Below are 13,935 nucleotides of genomic sequence, written 5' to 3' on the forward strand. Positions count from 1 at the left end.
TACTTTCAAAGCTGGTAGTAAAAAGCATAATCATAGCAGAAATATTCTTAAAAAACGTTGAACAGTTTGACATTTGAGTAGTATCTGTAGCTGGAAGCTTGCAGTTGGCATCAAAATTCAAAGTGGAAAAGTTTGAAGATGAAACAGTTAGAGAGAGGGAGAGAACATGTTTATCAACATGGTCTGAAATTAAGATCTCAGTTTGATTATCTTTTAGTCTGTCTGTAGGATCCTGCATGAATTGTTATACTTCCTCAAAAGATAAGAGGAAGTACTAAAACCAACTAGACTCTGTTTAGTCACTAACATGTAACCCAGCCTGTGCTGCACAGCTGACCCGTCAGAAAATCGTTGGCATCAATGGCAGAAATCCATAACAGTGTTGAATATGACAAACCTGTTGACTCAAGAGGACCCTTAAGTAATCAGACAGGTAAGAATATTTATTATCATTGTTATTATTGCTGTTGTAATATTGACTGTGTTCACTGGTCTGCTCTGAGTTCAGGTCCCAGGAGCTCAGAGAGGAGATTTCATGGAGCTGGTGTTCTCTGTCTGGGGCTGCTCTCTGTTCTGCTGCTGGTCGGACTCATCGGCCTCAGTGTCCACTGTGAGTCACAATCAAAGTTAACCCTTTAAAACCTGCATCCCGTCACCTTTCTTGTGCTGCTTATAGATGCCAAGTATTTAAATGTTTGAGCTCTGAGCAAATATGTTTGTTTTCTTCTCAAAATATGTGAAAAGAATCCACATATTGCAAGAAATGAGTACATTTAGAAAATAATTTTTGATAATTATTTTTGTTGCCTTTTTCCCATGTTTTTAAAAGAAATCAAGCCAATCTGCTCAGGTTTAATAAAGGGTTAAAGTCAGGCTGAACTATCAGCATCATCATACTCATACATAATGTTCCCTCTATAGCTGTGATTCTATGACAGACATTTGATTTACATGTCACATACGTTGTGTGTAAATAATATACAGAAAAAAGGCACATTTAGTGGGTGTTCTTTAGCACCACATGGTGGTAAGATCTGCTACAGTTTCTCTACGCTCTTTCATTTCTCACAGGTTGGTTAAGAGTATTCGGGTTATCTTTCACAATCATGGGGAAAATATGAAGGAAGTGTGAAGTTATTTGAAATACAGTGGACATTTGTGTGAATGCAGAAGATAATTTGTGTCTTAGAGAAATGTCTGTTGATGATTTCAGGCCGTGTCTCTCAAAGTGGAACAGTTGCAGATCTCTCCATGATCAAAGACAACCTGACTGAGCGTCTCCAGGCCAGTGAAAACAAGATCTCTTCCCTGACTGAAGACAGAGACAGACTGAAAGCCAGAATCAATGAAATGACTGCAGGTTGGACAACTCTCAAACCCTTCAACAAGGTTACACCAACCAAATGAGCATTTTTATAGGGTCCTGAAACTGACATGAGTCCTGTTGATCTGTAATGTCATTTTTTTTTTATTTTAAAGAGAAAACATGTCCTGCAGGATGGAGGAAGTTCAGTTCTGCCTGTTATTTCCTCTCTGATGTGTTTGGCTCCTGGGATGAAGGGAGAAAGGACTGCAGAGATAAAGGAGCAGATCTGGTGGTGATCGACAGCTCTGCAGAGCAGGTACAGAGTGTGTGTGTGTGTGTGTGTGTGTGTGTGTGTGTGTGTGTGTGTGTGTGTGTGTGTGTGTGTGTGTGTGTGTGTGTGTGCGCGTGTTAATGTCTTTGCATCTCACTGTGGAAAACAAACAAAAAGCAACAGACAAATCAGGGAAGTCCCAAAAGTAAACAACTCTCCGTTGCTCTGACGATGTCTCATCATAATATGGGCATTTCTGAATCAGGCCCTCAGCAATGTCGCTCAGTCTGGCATCCAGTTTTCCTCAGTGGCCACTTGCGATGTTGCAGCAAAAATGGCACAAAAAGCATTTTCTCCATGGATGACCAATAAAAAAGAGTCATTTGGAAAACTGATAAAAGGACATCTCGAACTGTAAACAAGGTCAATTTTGTATCTTTCTGTTATAAAGTTTTGATTCACAGAGGCTTTATTGTTGTAAAACCACCCTTGCTCCAAGAAAAAATATTTCAAAATTCTTTGATACTATTTACATTTTTCGAGCCAAGTGGGAATTTGTGGTGATGGGGTGGGGATGTGTTGGAGTGGGTGGTTCGCAGGAGACATCAATGAGCATTTTGAATAGGCAACAAGACCCAAAAGTAACCCTGGAAGCTGGTAACTTTTTGTCGTGTTTGCACCGGGCAAGCTTTGAACTGAGGAGACACCGTCTGAGGCTGCATTATCTAGTTATTATTCTACATTAGACAGCCTTGGTGTGAACTACCTCCAGTTTACTTTTATTTCATTTCATTAATTTTATTTATAAGGATGATAGACAGTAATCAGCATCTCTGTAAATGTGTCAGTGTTAGCCATCTGGCTAATTATCAACTGTAGTGCTTTGGCAAAATGTTTTGAGAACTGTAAGTGATCTAATTCACAAACAATTGCAGCAGGACACGTGCTGCTTTTAATTTAGTTTTTGCATGAAAATAAATTACAGTATCATCTGCAAACATCTGGATTTTACACCCCGTGCAGACTGATACTAAGTCATTTATGTAGAAACTGAACAGGGAAGGTCCCAAAATGGATCCCTGGGGCACACCCATTTCATTACTCAGGGTGGAGTTATTCCAGTTTGCTGTACTTTAACGGGACTAAATTGATTTAATCGTTTGACTTTTCTAGACTTTCTAAATTTAATTAGACTGGATGGATCAAATTCAGGTATTAGAACAAGTCATTTCGCAAGGTTTGTGGCGCTATGTAAGTCCATGAGAAAAGTCTGTTTGGGCCAAAGGACTTTCGTAAGATGCAGATGTAATTCCACTGTTTGACCAATTCAAACAATGAAAATCCAGCTCACCTCCTGGATTGAATTACCTGCTTTTTTAGCCTTTTACCAAAGTGTATGCAATCAGTCCAAAAACGAGAAAGTTTTAACAAATAACATTCATAACTGCATTTATGAATCTTAGTTGTTTATAGTAAATACTTTTTCCCGGCACCATTGCTTGACCTTGTTAGCAGGCACAATAACCTAGCATGGTTCTTACAAAAAGGCGCAGTTCTGACAAACAATACACATAATATTTGACTGTATTTTCCTCCACTTAATATTTAATTATGATGATTAGGTTACAGCTGAGTTTTGTGCTGAGATTAATAACTATAAACTGCACATACAGTACACTGAGGTTAAAACGAAGTATCATATTGGCGTCTTTATATTGAATAGATGTTTCTTGATGAGTTCAGCACATATGCTTGGATTGGTTTGACTGACAGAGAAAAGGAGGGGACCTGGAAATGGATAGATGGCACCCCGCTGACTCTTTGGTAAGGCCTGACGTTGGTTAAATAAATATTTACCATATGCACCCATAATTTTATATTACAGTATAATTTATTTAATTTGAATTTCCAGCAGAAAGTTCTCCCTTACATAACTGCTGTGCTGATGGCTTAAACAGAGTTTCCGGAGCAGCTGAAGCAACCCAAAATCAGGCAGCACAAAGCGAGCCTTGCAGAAACCAGAACTGCTGTGCATTGTAATACTTAAAGCAGTAATAATAATTACTACTACTGCTAATGATAATATTGATAATACTAATGATAAGGGAGGGTATTTTGAGTAAAGAGCATGATGTACTACTAGAGAAAGAGTTTATGTCACAGATTTACAGTATCATGATCTTCTTGTTCATTAACCTGTTAGGAGGTGGGAGGAGGCCCAGCCTGATAACGGTGGTGGAGGTCATCAGTACGGTGAAGAGGACTGTGTACATATCAGACCTAACAAAGACTGGAATGACCGGTCATGTCAATACCGATTTCAGTGGATCTGTGAGAAAACAGCATAACATTGTTGTCTGTTTGAGATCATAATCTGAAAATACTTCTGCAATGTAAGCTCGGCTCATCGTCATGATGAGATGAGTCACTGCTGTTCTAGCCAATGTGTGTGTGTGTGTGTGTGTGTGTGTGTGTGTGTGTGTGTGTGTGTGTGTGTGTGTGTGTGTGTGTGTGTGTGTGTGTGTGTGTGTGTGTCTGTGTGTGTTTTCTTGTCGATAAACACACACCTGTTTGTAACAAAGTATGATATTCACCCAGAAGCTGCAATGCGATTTCTCTTCAGTCTCATGTTCATCTTCCTCCAGGAGAACATAAAGGCTCTTTTTTGCAAGCAATAAATAATCCTTTGGAATAAAAGACAAAGACAGATATTGTGTTTGAGTATTTAGTCTCAATTTATCTCAATCTTAAACCCTAACTAAACACGACATCTTTTCTGTTTGTGACGACACGCTCAGTATCACCTCGCTCTCTGTCCTCTGACCCTCGCACTGAAAAGGTAACAAACTTTAATGGTCTTCTGTCAGTAACACTGCAATATTTAGTTTGGGGAAAAAAGTTGAGTGAATTTTCTTTGTAAAAATAAACATTCAGTTCACTCAAATCATTTCTGTTCATGTGCCCAAGGTTCTGAAAATTCAAAGACAGACAAATGGTTATGATGAATTAATATTCTTCTGATTTAAAGCATAAAAAATGTTGTTTGTTTTCTGTGGCACTTGCAACATCTAAGTGCAGTGTTGTGAGTGACGTTGTTTCTTGGAAAAAGCTGTAAGCAGCTATAGCACAGGCAAACAATCACCATACTGAAGTTGTTGCTAGAAAAGCTGAAAGCTAAATTGTAATACTGTCAAAGCTGGAAGTTGCAATGAACTGGTGATAAGGGCTGAAAAAAAATTGCTGTGTATTCTTGTCACGGTCATTCTAAGAAGTGGATAAAAAAATGGTTTTGTAGCAGAAACATTTTAGATAAAAAGCTAAATAGTTTGACATATAAGTAGTATCTGTAGCTGGAAGCTTGCAGTTTGCATCAAAATTCAAAGTGGAAAGTCTGAAGATGAAACAGATAGAGAGAGGGAGAGAACATGTTTATCAACATGGCCGGAAATTAAGATATCAGTTTAATAATTTTTTTTCTGTCTGTGGGATTTGAGACACATTAATTTTAATATTTCCTGAAAAGATAAGAGAAACTACTGAAACCAACTAGACTCAGTTTAGTCACTAACATGTAACCCAGCCTGTGCTGCACAGCTGACCCGTCAGAAAATCGTTGGCATCAATGGCGGAAGTCCGTAACAGTGTTGAATATGACAAACCTGTTGACTCAAGAGGACCCTCAAGAAATCAGACAGGTAAGAATATTTATTATCATTGTTATTATTGCTGTTGTAATATTGACTGTGTTCACTGGTCTGCTCTGAGTTCAGGTCCCAGGAGCTCAGAGAGGAGATTTCATGGAGCTGTTGTTCTCTGTCTGGGGCTGCTCTCTGTTCTGCTGCTGGTCGGACTCATCGGCCTCAGCGTCCACTGTGAGTCACAATCAAAGTTAACCCTTTAAAACCTGCATCCCGTCACCTTTCTTGTGCTGCTAATAGATGCCAAGTATTTAAATGTTTGAACCCTGAGCAAATATGTTTGTTTTCTTTCCAAAATATGGGAAAAAATTCCACAAATTGCAAGAAATGAGTACATTTAGAAATTTATTTTTGATAATTATTTTTGTTGCCTTTTTCCCATGTTTTTAAAAGAAATCAAGTCAATCTGCTCAGGTTTTATAAAGGGTTAAAGTCCGGCTGAACTATCAGCATCATCATACTCTGGGAGATGAAAATGTTCCCTCTATAGATGTGCGTCACTCTTTTCACTTGATGTGTTTTGTTTCTTTGTTTGTTGTTTTTAGATTTCTGATTTCTTTTTGTTTGATTTGATTTGAAACAAAAGAAACATCCAGAGCGCATAATCAAAAGCACTGAGAGCTCTGCTGTTCCACGGTGGCCTTTTTTTGTGTTTTGCCATAAAACTATACATTTTATTCAAGTGTACAATTTCTAGTACATTGTCAACTTTCTCATGCTTGATAAATCCTGCCCTGAAGACATCTACATGTCAATATTGAGTCACAGTATTTGCGCCGCCTACTCACAACAGGAAGTAGGCGTTGTATGACAGACATTTGATTTACATGTCACATACGTTTTGCGGCCTGTAAATAATATACAGAAAAAAGGCACATTTAGTGGGTGTTCTTTAGCACCACATGGTGGTAAGATCTGCTACAGTTTCTCTACGCTCTTTCATTTCTCACAGGTTGGTTAAGAGTATTCGGGTTATCTTTCACAATCATGGGGAAAATATGAAGGAAGTGTGAAGTTATTTGAAATACAGTGGACATTTGTGTGAATGCAGAAGATAATTTGTGTCTTAGAGAAATGTCTGTTGATGATTTCAGACCGTGTCTCTCAAAGTGGAACAGTTGCAGATCTCTCCATGATCAAAGACAACCTGACTGAGCGTCTCCAGGCCAGTGAAAACAAGATCTCTTCCCTGACTGAAGACAGAGACAGACTGAAAGCCAGAATCAATGAAATGACTGCAGGTTGGACAACTCTCAAACCCTTCACCAAGTTTACACCAACCAAATGAGCATTATTATAGGGTCCTGAAAGTGACATGAGTCCTGTTAATCTGTAATGTCTTTTTTTATTTTTTTTTAATTTGACAGAGAAAACATGTCCTGCAGGATGGAGGAAGTTCAGTTCTGCCTGTTATCTCCTCTCTGATGCGAGTGGCTCCTGGGATAAAGGCAGAAAGGACTGCAGAGACAGAGGAGCAGATCTGGTGGTGATTGACAGCTCTGCAGAGCAGGTACAGTGTGTGTGTGTGTGTGTGTGTGTGTGTGTGTGTGTGTGTGTGTGTGTGTGTGTGTGTGTGTGTGTGTGTGTGTGTGTGTGTGTGTGTGTGTGTGTGTGTGTGTGTGTGTCTTTGCATCTCACTGCGGAAAACAGACAAAAAGCAACAGACAAATCAGGGAAGTCCCAAAAGTAAACAACTCTCCGTTGCTCTGACGATGTCTCATCATAATATGGGCATTTCTGAATCAGGCCCTCAGCAATGTCGCTCAGTCTGGCATCCAGTTTTCCTCAGTGGCCACTTGCGATGTTGCAGCAAAAATGGCACAAAGGGCACAAAAAGCATTTTCTCCATGGATGACCAATAAAAAAGAGTCATTTGGAAAACTGATGAAAGGACATCTCAAACTGTAAACAAGGTCAATTTTGTATCTTTCTGTTATAAAGTTTTGATTCACAGAGGCTTTATTGTTGTAAAACCACCCTTGCTCCAAGAAAAAATATTTCAAAATTCTTTGATACTATTTACATTTTTCGAGCCAAGTGGGAATTTGTGGTGATGGGGTGGGGATGTGTTGGAGTGGGTGGTTCGCAGGAGACATCAATGAGCATTTTGAATAGGCAACAAGACCCAAAAGTAACCCTGGAAGCTGGTAACTTTTTGTCGTGTTTGCACCGGGCAAGCTTTGAACTGAGGAGACACCGTCTGAGGCTGCATTATCTAGTTATTATTCTACATTAGACAGCCCTGGTGTGAACTACCTCCAGTTTACTTTTATTTCATTTCATTAATTTTATTTATAAGGATGATAGACAGTAATCAGCATCTCTGTAAATGTGTCAGTGTTAGCCATCTGGCTAATTATCAACTGTAGTGCTTTGGCAAAATGTTTTGAGAACTGTAAGTGATCTAATTCACAAACAATTGCAGCAGGACACGTGCTGCTTTTAATTTTGTTTTTGCATGAAAATAAATTACGGTATCATCTGCAAACATCTAGATTTTACACCCCGTGCAGACTGATATTAAGTCATTTATGTAGAAACTGAACAGGGAAGGTCCCAAAATGGATCCCTGGGGCACACCCATTTCATTACTCAGGGTGGAGTTATTCCAGTTTGCTGTACTTTAACGGGACTAAATTGATTTAATCGTTTGACTTTTCTAGACTTTCTAAATTTAATTAGACTGGATGGATCAAATTCAGGTATTAGAACAAGTCATTTCGCAAGGTTTGTGGCGCCATGTAAGTCCATGAGAAAAGTCTGTTTGGGCCACAGGACTTTCGTAAGATGCAGATGTAATTCTACTGTTTGACCAATTCAAACAATGAAAATCCAGCTCACCTCCTGGATTGAATTACCTGCTTTTTTAGCCTTTTACCAAAGTGTATGCAATCAGTCCAAAAACGAGAAAGTTTTAACAAATAACATTCATAACTGCATTTATGAATCTTAGTTGTTTATAGTAAATACTTTTTCCCGGCACCATTGCTTGACCTTGTTAGCAGGCACAATAACCCAGCATGGTTCTGACAAAAAGGCGCAGTTCTGACAAACAATACACATAATATTTGACTGTATTTTCCTCCACTTAATATTTAATTATGATGATTAGGTTACAGCTGAGTTTTGTGTTGAGATTAATAACTGTAAACTGCACATACAGTACATTGAGGTTAAAACGAAGTATCATATTGGCTTCTTTATATTGAATAGATGTTTCTTGATGAGTTCAGCAAAAATGCTTGGATTGGTTTGACTGACAGAGAAAAGGAGGGGACCTGGAAATGGATAGATGGCACCCCGCTGACTCTTTGGTAAGGCCTGACGTTGGTTAAATAAATATTTACCATATGCACCCATAATTTTATTTTACAGTATAATTTATTTCATTTGAATTTCCAGCAGAAAGTTCTCCCTTACATAACTGCTGTGCTGATGGCTTAAACGGAGTTTCCCGAGCAGCTGAAGCAACCCAAAATCAGGCAGCACAAAGCGAGCCTTGCAGAAACCAGAACTGCTGTGCATTGTAATACTTAAAGCAGTAATAATAATTACTACTACTGCTAATGATAATATTGATAATACTAATGATGAGGGAGGGTATTTTGAGTAAAGAGCATGATGTACTACTAGAGAAAGAGTTTATGTCAGAGATTTACAGTATCATGATCTTCTTGTTCATTAACCTGTTAGGAGGTGGGGGAAGGCCCAGCCTGATAATGGTGGTGGAGATCCTCAGTACGGTGAAGAGGACTGTGCACATATCAGATCTAACACCGATTGGAATGACCGGTCATGTCAATACCGATTTCAGTGGATCTGTGAGAAAACAGCATAACATTGTTGTCTGTTTGAGATCATAATCTGAAAATGCTTCTGCAATGTAAGCTCGGCTCATCGTCATGATGAGATGAGTCACTGCTGTTCTAGCCAATGTGTGTGTGTGTGTGTCTGTGTGTGTGTGTGTGTGTGTGTGTGTGTGTGTGTGTGTGTGTGTGTCTGTGTGTGTGTGTCTGTGTGTGTTCTTGTCGATAAACACACACCTGTTTGTAACAAAGTATGATATTCAACCAGAAGCTGCAATGTAACCGATTTCTCTTCAGTCTCATGTTCATCTTCCTCTAAGAGAACATAAAGGCTCTTTTTTGCAAGCAATAAATAATCCTTTGGAATAAAAGACAAAGACAGATATTATGTTTGAGTATTTAGTCTCAATTTATCTCAATCTTAAACCCTAACTAAACACGACATCTTTTCTGTTTGTGACGACACGCTCAGTATCACCTCGCTCTCTGTCCTCTGACCCTCGCACTGAAAAGGTAACAAACTTTAATGGTCTTCTGTCAGTAACACTACAATATTTAGTTTGGGGAAAAAAGTTGAGTGAATTTTCTTTGTAAAAATAAACATTCAGTTCACTCAAATCATTTCTGTTCATGTGCCCAAGGTTCTGAAAATTCAAAGACAGACAAATGGTTATGATGAATTTAGTTAAAATATTCTTCTGATTTAAAGCATTAAAAAATGTTGTTTTTTTTCTGTGGCACTTGCAACATCTAAGTGCAGTGTTGTGAGTGACGTTGTTTCTTGGAAAAAGCTGTAAGCAGCTATAGCACAGGCAAACAATCACCATACTGAAGTTGTTGCTAGAAAAGCTGAAAGCTAAATTGTAATACTGTCAAAGCTGGAAGTTGCAATGAACTGGTGATAAGGGCTGAAAAAAATTGCTGTGTATTCTTGTCACGGTCATTCTAAGAAGTGGATAAAAAAATGGTTTTGTAGCAGAAACATTTTAGATAAAAAGCTAAACAGTTTGACATATAAGTAGTATCTGTAGCTGGAAGCTTGCAGTTTGCATCAAAATTCAAAGTGGAAAGTCTGAAGATGAAACAGATAGAGAGAGGGAGAGAACATGTTTATCAACATGGCCGGAAATTAAGATATCAGTTTAATAATTTTTTTTCTGTCTGTGGGATTTGAGACACATTAATTTTAATATTTCCTGAAAAGATAAGAGAAACTACTGAAACCAACTGGACTCTGTTTAGTCACTAACATGTAACCCAGCCTGTGCTGCACAGCTGACCCGTCAGAAAATCGTTGGCATCAATGGCGGAAATCCATAACAGTGTTGAATATGACAAACCTGTTGACTCAAGAGGACCCTTAAGAAATCAGACAGGTAAGAATATTTATTATCATTGTTATTATTGCTGTTGTAATATTGACTGTGTTCACTGGTCTGCTCTGAGTTCAGGTCCCAGGAGCTCAGAGAGGAGATTTCATGGAGCTGGTGTTTTCTGTCTGGGGCTGGTCTGCGTTCTGCTGCTGGTCGGACTCATCGGCCTCAGCGTCCACTGTGAGTCACAATCAAATTAATAAGTTAACCCTTTAAAACCTGCATCCACGTCACCTTTAAAATGCCTGTAACAAGTATTTAAATGTTTGAACCCTGAGCAAATATGTTTGTTTTCTTTCCAAAATATGTGAAAAAATTCCACAAATTGCAAGAAATTAGTACATTTAGAAAGTTATTTTTCAAAAGCTAGTAAAAAATACGTAGGGAAAAAGAAAAACAGCCAGGGAAAAAAGTATAATTATCATATTACATGTTCAAAGTTATCTTATTGAATCATGATAATTTTAAAGCACTGTTTAAGGTAATTTCCTTCTTTTTTCATGCTTATTTTTAGGCAATTTCCTTGCACATATTACTAATTTCTTGCTAATTTTCGGGTAATTTCTCCCTGATTTGCCTTCTATCTATGTTTTTATAATTTAAACCAATTTTTTATAAAGGGTTAAAGTTCATTATTTTGATATTTTGTGTCTTAGAAAAATGTCTGTTGATTATTGAGGGCCATGTCTCAGAATGTGAATCAGCTGCTGATCTCTCCACAATCAAAGACAACCTGACTGAGCGTCTCCAGGCCAGTGAAAACAAGATCTCTTCCCTGACTGAAGACAGAGACAGACTGAAAGCCAGAATCAATGAAATGACTGCAGGTTGGACAACTCTCAAACCCTTCAACAAGGTTACACCAACCAAATGAGCATTATTATAGGGTCCTGAAACTGACATGAGTCCTGTTGATCTGTAATGTCATTTTTTTTAATTTTACAGAGGAAACATGTCCTGCAGGATGGAGGAAGTTCAGTTCTGCCTGTTATTTCCTCTCTGATGTGTTTGGCTCATGGGATGAAGGCAGAAAGGACTGCAGAGACAGAGGAGCAGATCTGGTGGTGATCGACAGCTCTGCAGAGCAGGTACAGAGTGTGTGTGTTCATGTCACGTTAGTGTGTTCTCAGGTTCATATTGAAATTCATACCATTGTACATGATCTGTCTCACTGTGGAAAATGTTTAAAAATCAACACACAAATCTGTGGAAGTACCATAAATGAGCAACGTTGCTCAGTCTTGCTTCTAATTTTTCCCGGTGGCCACTTGCAGTGTTGCAGCTACAGAAATGTCTCCTGTGGCCCCAAAAAGCAGTGAGGATAAACATCAGTGTGCATTTTGAATTGACCACAAACCCCAAAAGTAACCCAGGAAGCTAAAAACTTCTTGTCGCATATGCACTAGACGAGCAATTCCTTTGAATCAAAGACGCACCATCTTGGGCTCGGTTATCTAGTTAATTAAATAGGTTCTGGTCCAAACATGAAAGGTGCTGGGTCCTGTTCCGGCAGGATCCGACACAAATTAAGCCCTGGGTATGCCATGTTTGATGTTTGTCTGCTCTTTTAGCTTTCTCTTTTACCAAAGTGTGTACAGTTGATCAACAAGAAAGTTTTAATTATCAGGGTACGCAAACTGACATGGGGGTCTGTAATCCAGCCTGGGCTGCCGTGTTATATGAATCTATGTTGTGTATCGTGATTAGTTTATCCCAGTACCATTGCTTGAAAATCTTAAGGCATAATAACGCAGCACAGTCTTCACAAAATGTCACCCCCGTACAAAACATTTAACATGATATTTTACGGTATTTTCTTCAAGGTAATATTTGGTTGTGGTGATAAGGTTACAGCTGAGTTCTGTGTTGAGATTAATAACTGCACATACAGTACATTGTGGTTAAAACTTTAGTATAATGTGGGCTTCTTTATGTTGAACAGACGTTTCTTCATGAGTTCACCGAGACAGTTGCTTGGATTGGTTTGACAGACAGAGAAGAGGAGGGGACTTGGAAATGGATTGATGGGACGCCACTGACTTTTAGGTAAGGTCTCACTTTGTCTAAATGAACGCAGGCTTAACATATGCAACCATGATTTTATATTACTTTATATTCCTTTTTGGAGATAGAAATGGAATGAGATATTTTGATATTTTCATCTAGTTCTTTCCATGTTTGCGGTCCTCCTCACACGACAATAAAGCTGGTGCATTTTAACCTGCGTTTTTTTTTTTTTTGTAAATTCAATTTATAAACAACCTGATTTATCATACATGCATTGTGTAAGACATTATTTTCAGTAAGCTTAAGGAGGCCAAAGCTATGGGAAAGAGAGCCAGAGGGAGTGCTGTCTATGGACCAAATTACATAAAGTTTTTGTGTTTTTCATTGTAACTTTTTGTAATGACCAAGTGTTGCACCATATGATGTTACAGTCGTTTATGTGAGGCTGAGAATGAAGATTTGAATCAAGTAAGGAGTGCAGAGAAGGTATTAAGTAAGTGTACTAAAATAAAGAACTGACCAACATATTTATATTTTTAGTTAGCTCTATGATATGACATTTGAAGAATAAAAATTCATCAATGTAGAACCCCCTGGACTTTTTTGGACTGAACTATATCCTCCCCAATATCCTGCCTGTTTATCTTAATACAAACATTCAGCATTAATTGGATTTTTGTAGGGATAGAATACAATGGAGTTTGTTTTATCTCAAAAAAAGATCAAGGATATTTTTTTTTCAATTTGGCACAAACGTCCAAGGGGACTCAAGGATGAGCCAATCAGAATGTGGTTTCCACATGCAGAACTGCAGTACATTAGAACCAGTAGTAGTAATAATAATAATAATAATAATAATAATAATAATAATAATAATAATAATGATGATGATGATGATGATGATGATGATGATGATGATAATAATAATGGCACTTTGCTTTCTATGATTAAGATAACCTTGGTGAGTATGTAAGGTGATGGTTATTCATATTTTTTATCAATATATTGGAGAGGGGACACTTTAAGTAGAGAGCTTTATGTGCTACTGGGGAACGTGTTTATATCAGAGTTTTACAGCACCATGATCTTGTTGTTCATTAACCTGTTAGGAAGTGGCAGAAGAAGCAGCCTGATAATGGTGGTGGAAACCCGCTGTGGGGTGCCGAGGACTGTGTGCATATTATTCCCAGCAACGAGTGGAATGACCTGTCATGTGAAACCTCAATTCAGTGGATCTGTGAGAAAACAGCAGTGTCTATTTTGAGATCATAAATTTGAAAATTTTACAATGTAAGCTAGGATCTCCGTCGATTGTGTGTGTCTCCTTATAGGTGTATTTGGCCCTGAGAGTGCCTAAGTTGGATTTATGTCTCTGGTACGTTCACTGAATAAAAATTTAAGCACAACACTTTTGTTTTGTCTCTCACCTCACAGACTTAAATTATAAAACCATTATTTATATTATGCACTCAAA

The 13,935-nt window shown here is 38.2% G+C and overlaps 3 protein-coding genes across 7 annotated transcripts; all 3 read left to right on the forward strand.

The window, feature by feature from the left end:
* Positions 1 to 298: 298 nt before the first annotated feature.
* On the forward strand, positions 299 to 4,286 carry LOC148188569 (CD209 antigen-like protein C). The gene is made up of 6 exons (XM_088083568.1): positions 299 to 433; positions 509 to 610; positions 1,214 to 1,360; positions 1,480 to 1,622; positions 3,301 to 3,401; positions 3,781 to 4,286. Exons 1-6 carry the CDS (start codon positions 361 to 363, stop codon positions 3,923 to 3,925), a joined length of 711 nt encoding a protein of 236 aa, XP_087939694.1. The 5' UTR covers positions 299 to 360; the 3' UTR covers positions 3,926 to 4,286.
* Positions 4,287 to 4,431: 145 nt separating this feature from the next.
* Positions 4,432 to 9,464, forward strand: LOC148188570 (CD209 antigen-like protein C). 2 transcript variants are annotated; one of them, XM_088083565.1, is made up of 6 exons: positions 4,432 to 5,272; positions 5,348 to 5,449; positions 6,370 to 6,516; positions 6,643 to 6,785; positions 8,489 to 8,589; positions 8,969 to 9,464. In XM_088083565.1, exons 1-6 carry the CDS (start codon positions 5,200 to 5,202, stop codon positions 9,111 to 9,113), a joined length of 711 nt encoding a protein of 236 aa, XP_087939691.1. In that variant the 5' UTR covers positions 4,432 to 5,199; the 3' UTR covers positions 9,114 to 9,464. The 2 variants fall into 2 exon arrangements, with proteins under 2 accessions (XP_087939691.1, XP_087939692.1); XM_088083566.1 differs by lacking the exon at positions 8,969 to 9,464 and adding an exon at positions 8,678 to 8,961.
* A 139-nt stretch (positions 9,465 to 9,603) lies between these two features.
* On the forward strand, positions 9,604 to 13,867 carry LOC121966440 (C-type lectin domain family 10 member A-like). Of its 4 annotated transcripts, none has more exons than XM_088083562.1 (6): positions 9,604 to 10,457; positions 10,533 to 10,634; positions 11,134 to 11,281; positions 11,400 to 11,542; positions 12,397 to 12,500; positions 13,571 to 13,867. In XM_088083562.1, the coding sequence occupies exons 2-6, from the start codon at positions 10,560 to 10,562 to the stop codon at positions 13,731 to 13,733; spliced, it is 633 nt and encodes a 210-aa protein (XP_087939688.1). In that variant the 5' UTR covers positions 9,604 to 10,457; positions 10,533 to 10,559; the 3' UTR covers positions 13,734 to 13,867. The 4 variants fall into 4 exon arrangements, with proteins under 4 accessions (XP_087939688.1, XP_087939687.1, XP_087939685.1 ...); XM_088083561.1 differs by having other exon boundaries at positions 11,183 to 11,281; XM_088083559.1 differs by having other exon boundaries at positions 9,604 to 10,634; positions 11,183 to 11,281.
* The last annotated feature ends 68 nt before the right edge of the window (positions 13,868 to 13,935 follow it).

This window comes from Plectropomus leopardus, chromosome 10 (genome assembly GCF_026936395.1).
Source record: "Plectropomus leopardus strain MGB_pleo_1.0 chromosome 10, ASM2693639v1, whole genome shotgun sequence".
In the NCBI taxonomy this organism is placed as follows: Eukaryota; Metazoa; Chordata; class Actinopteri; order Perciformes; family Serranidae; genus Plectropomus; species Plectropomus leopardus.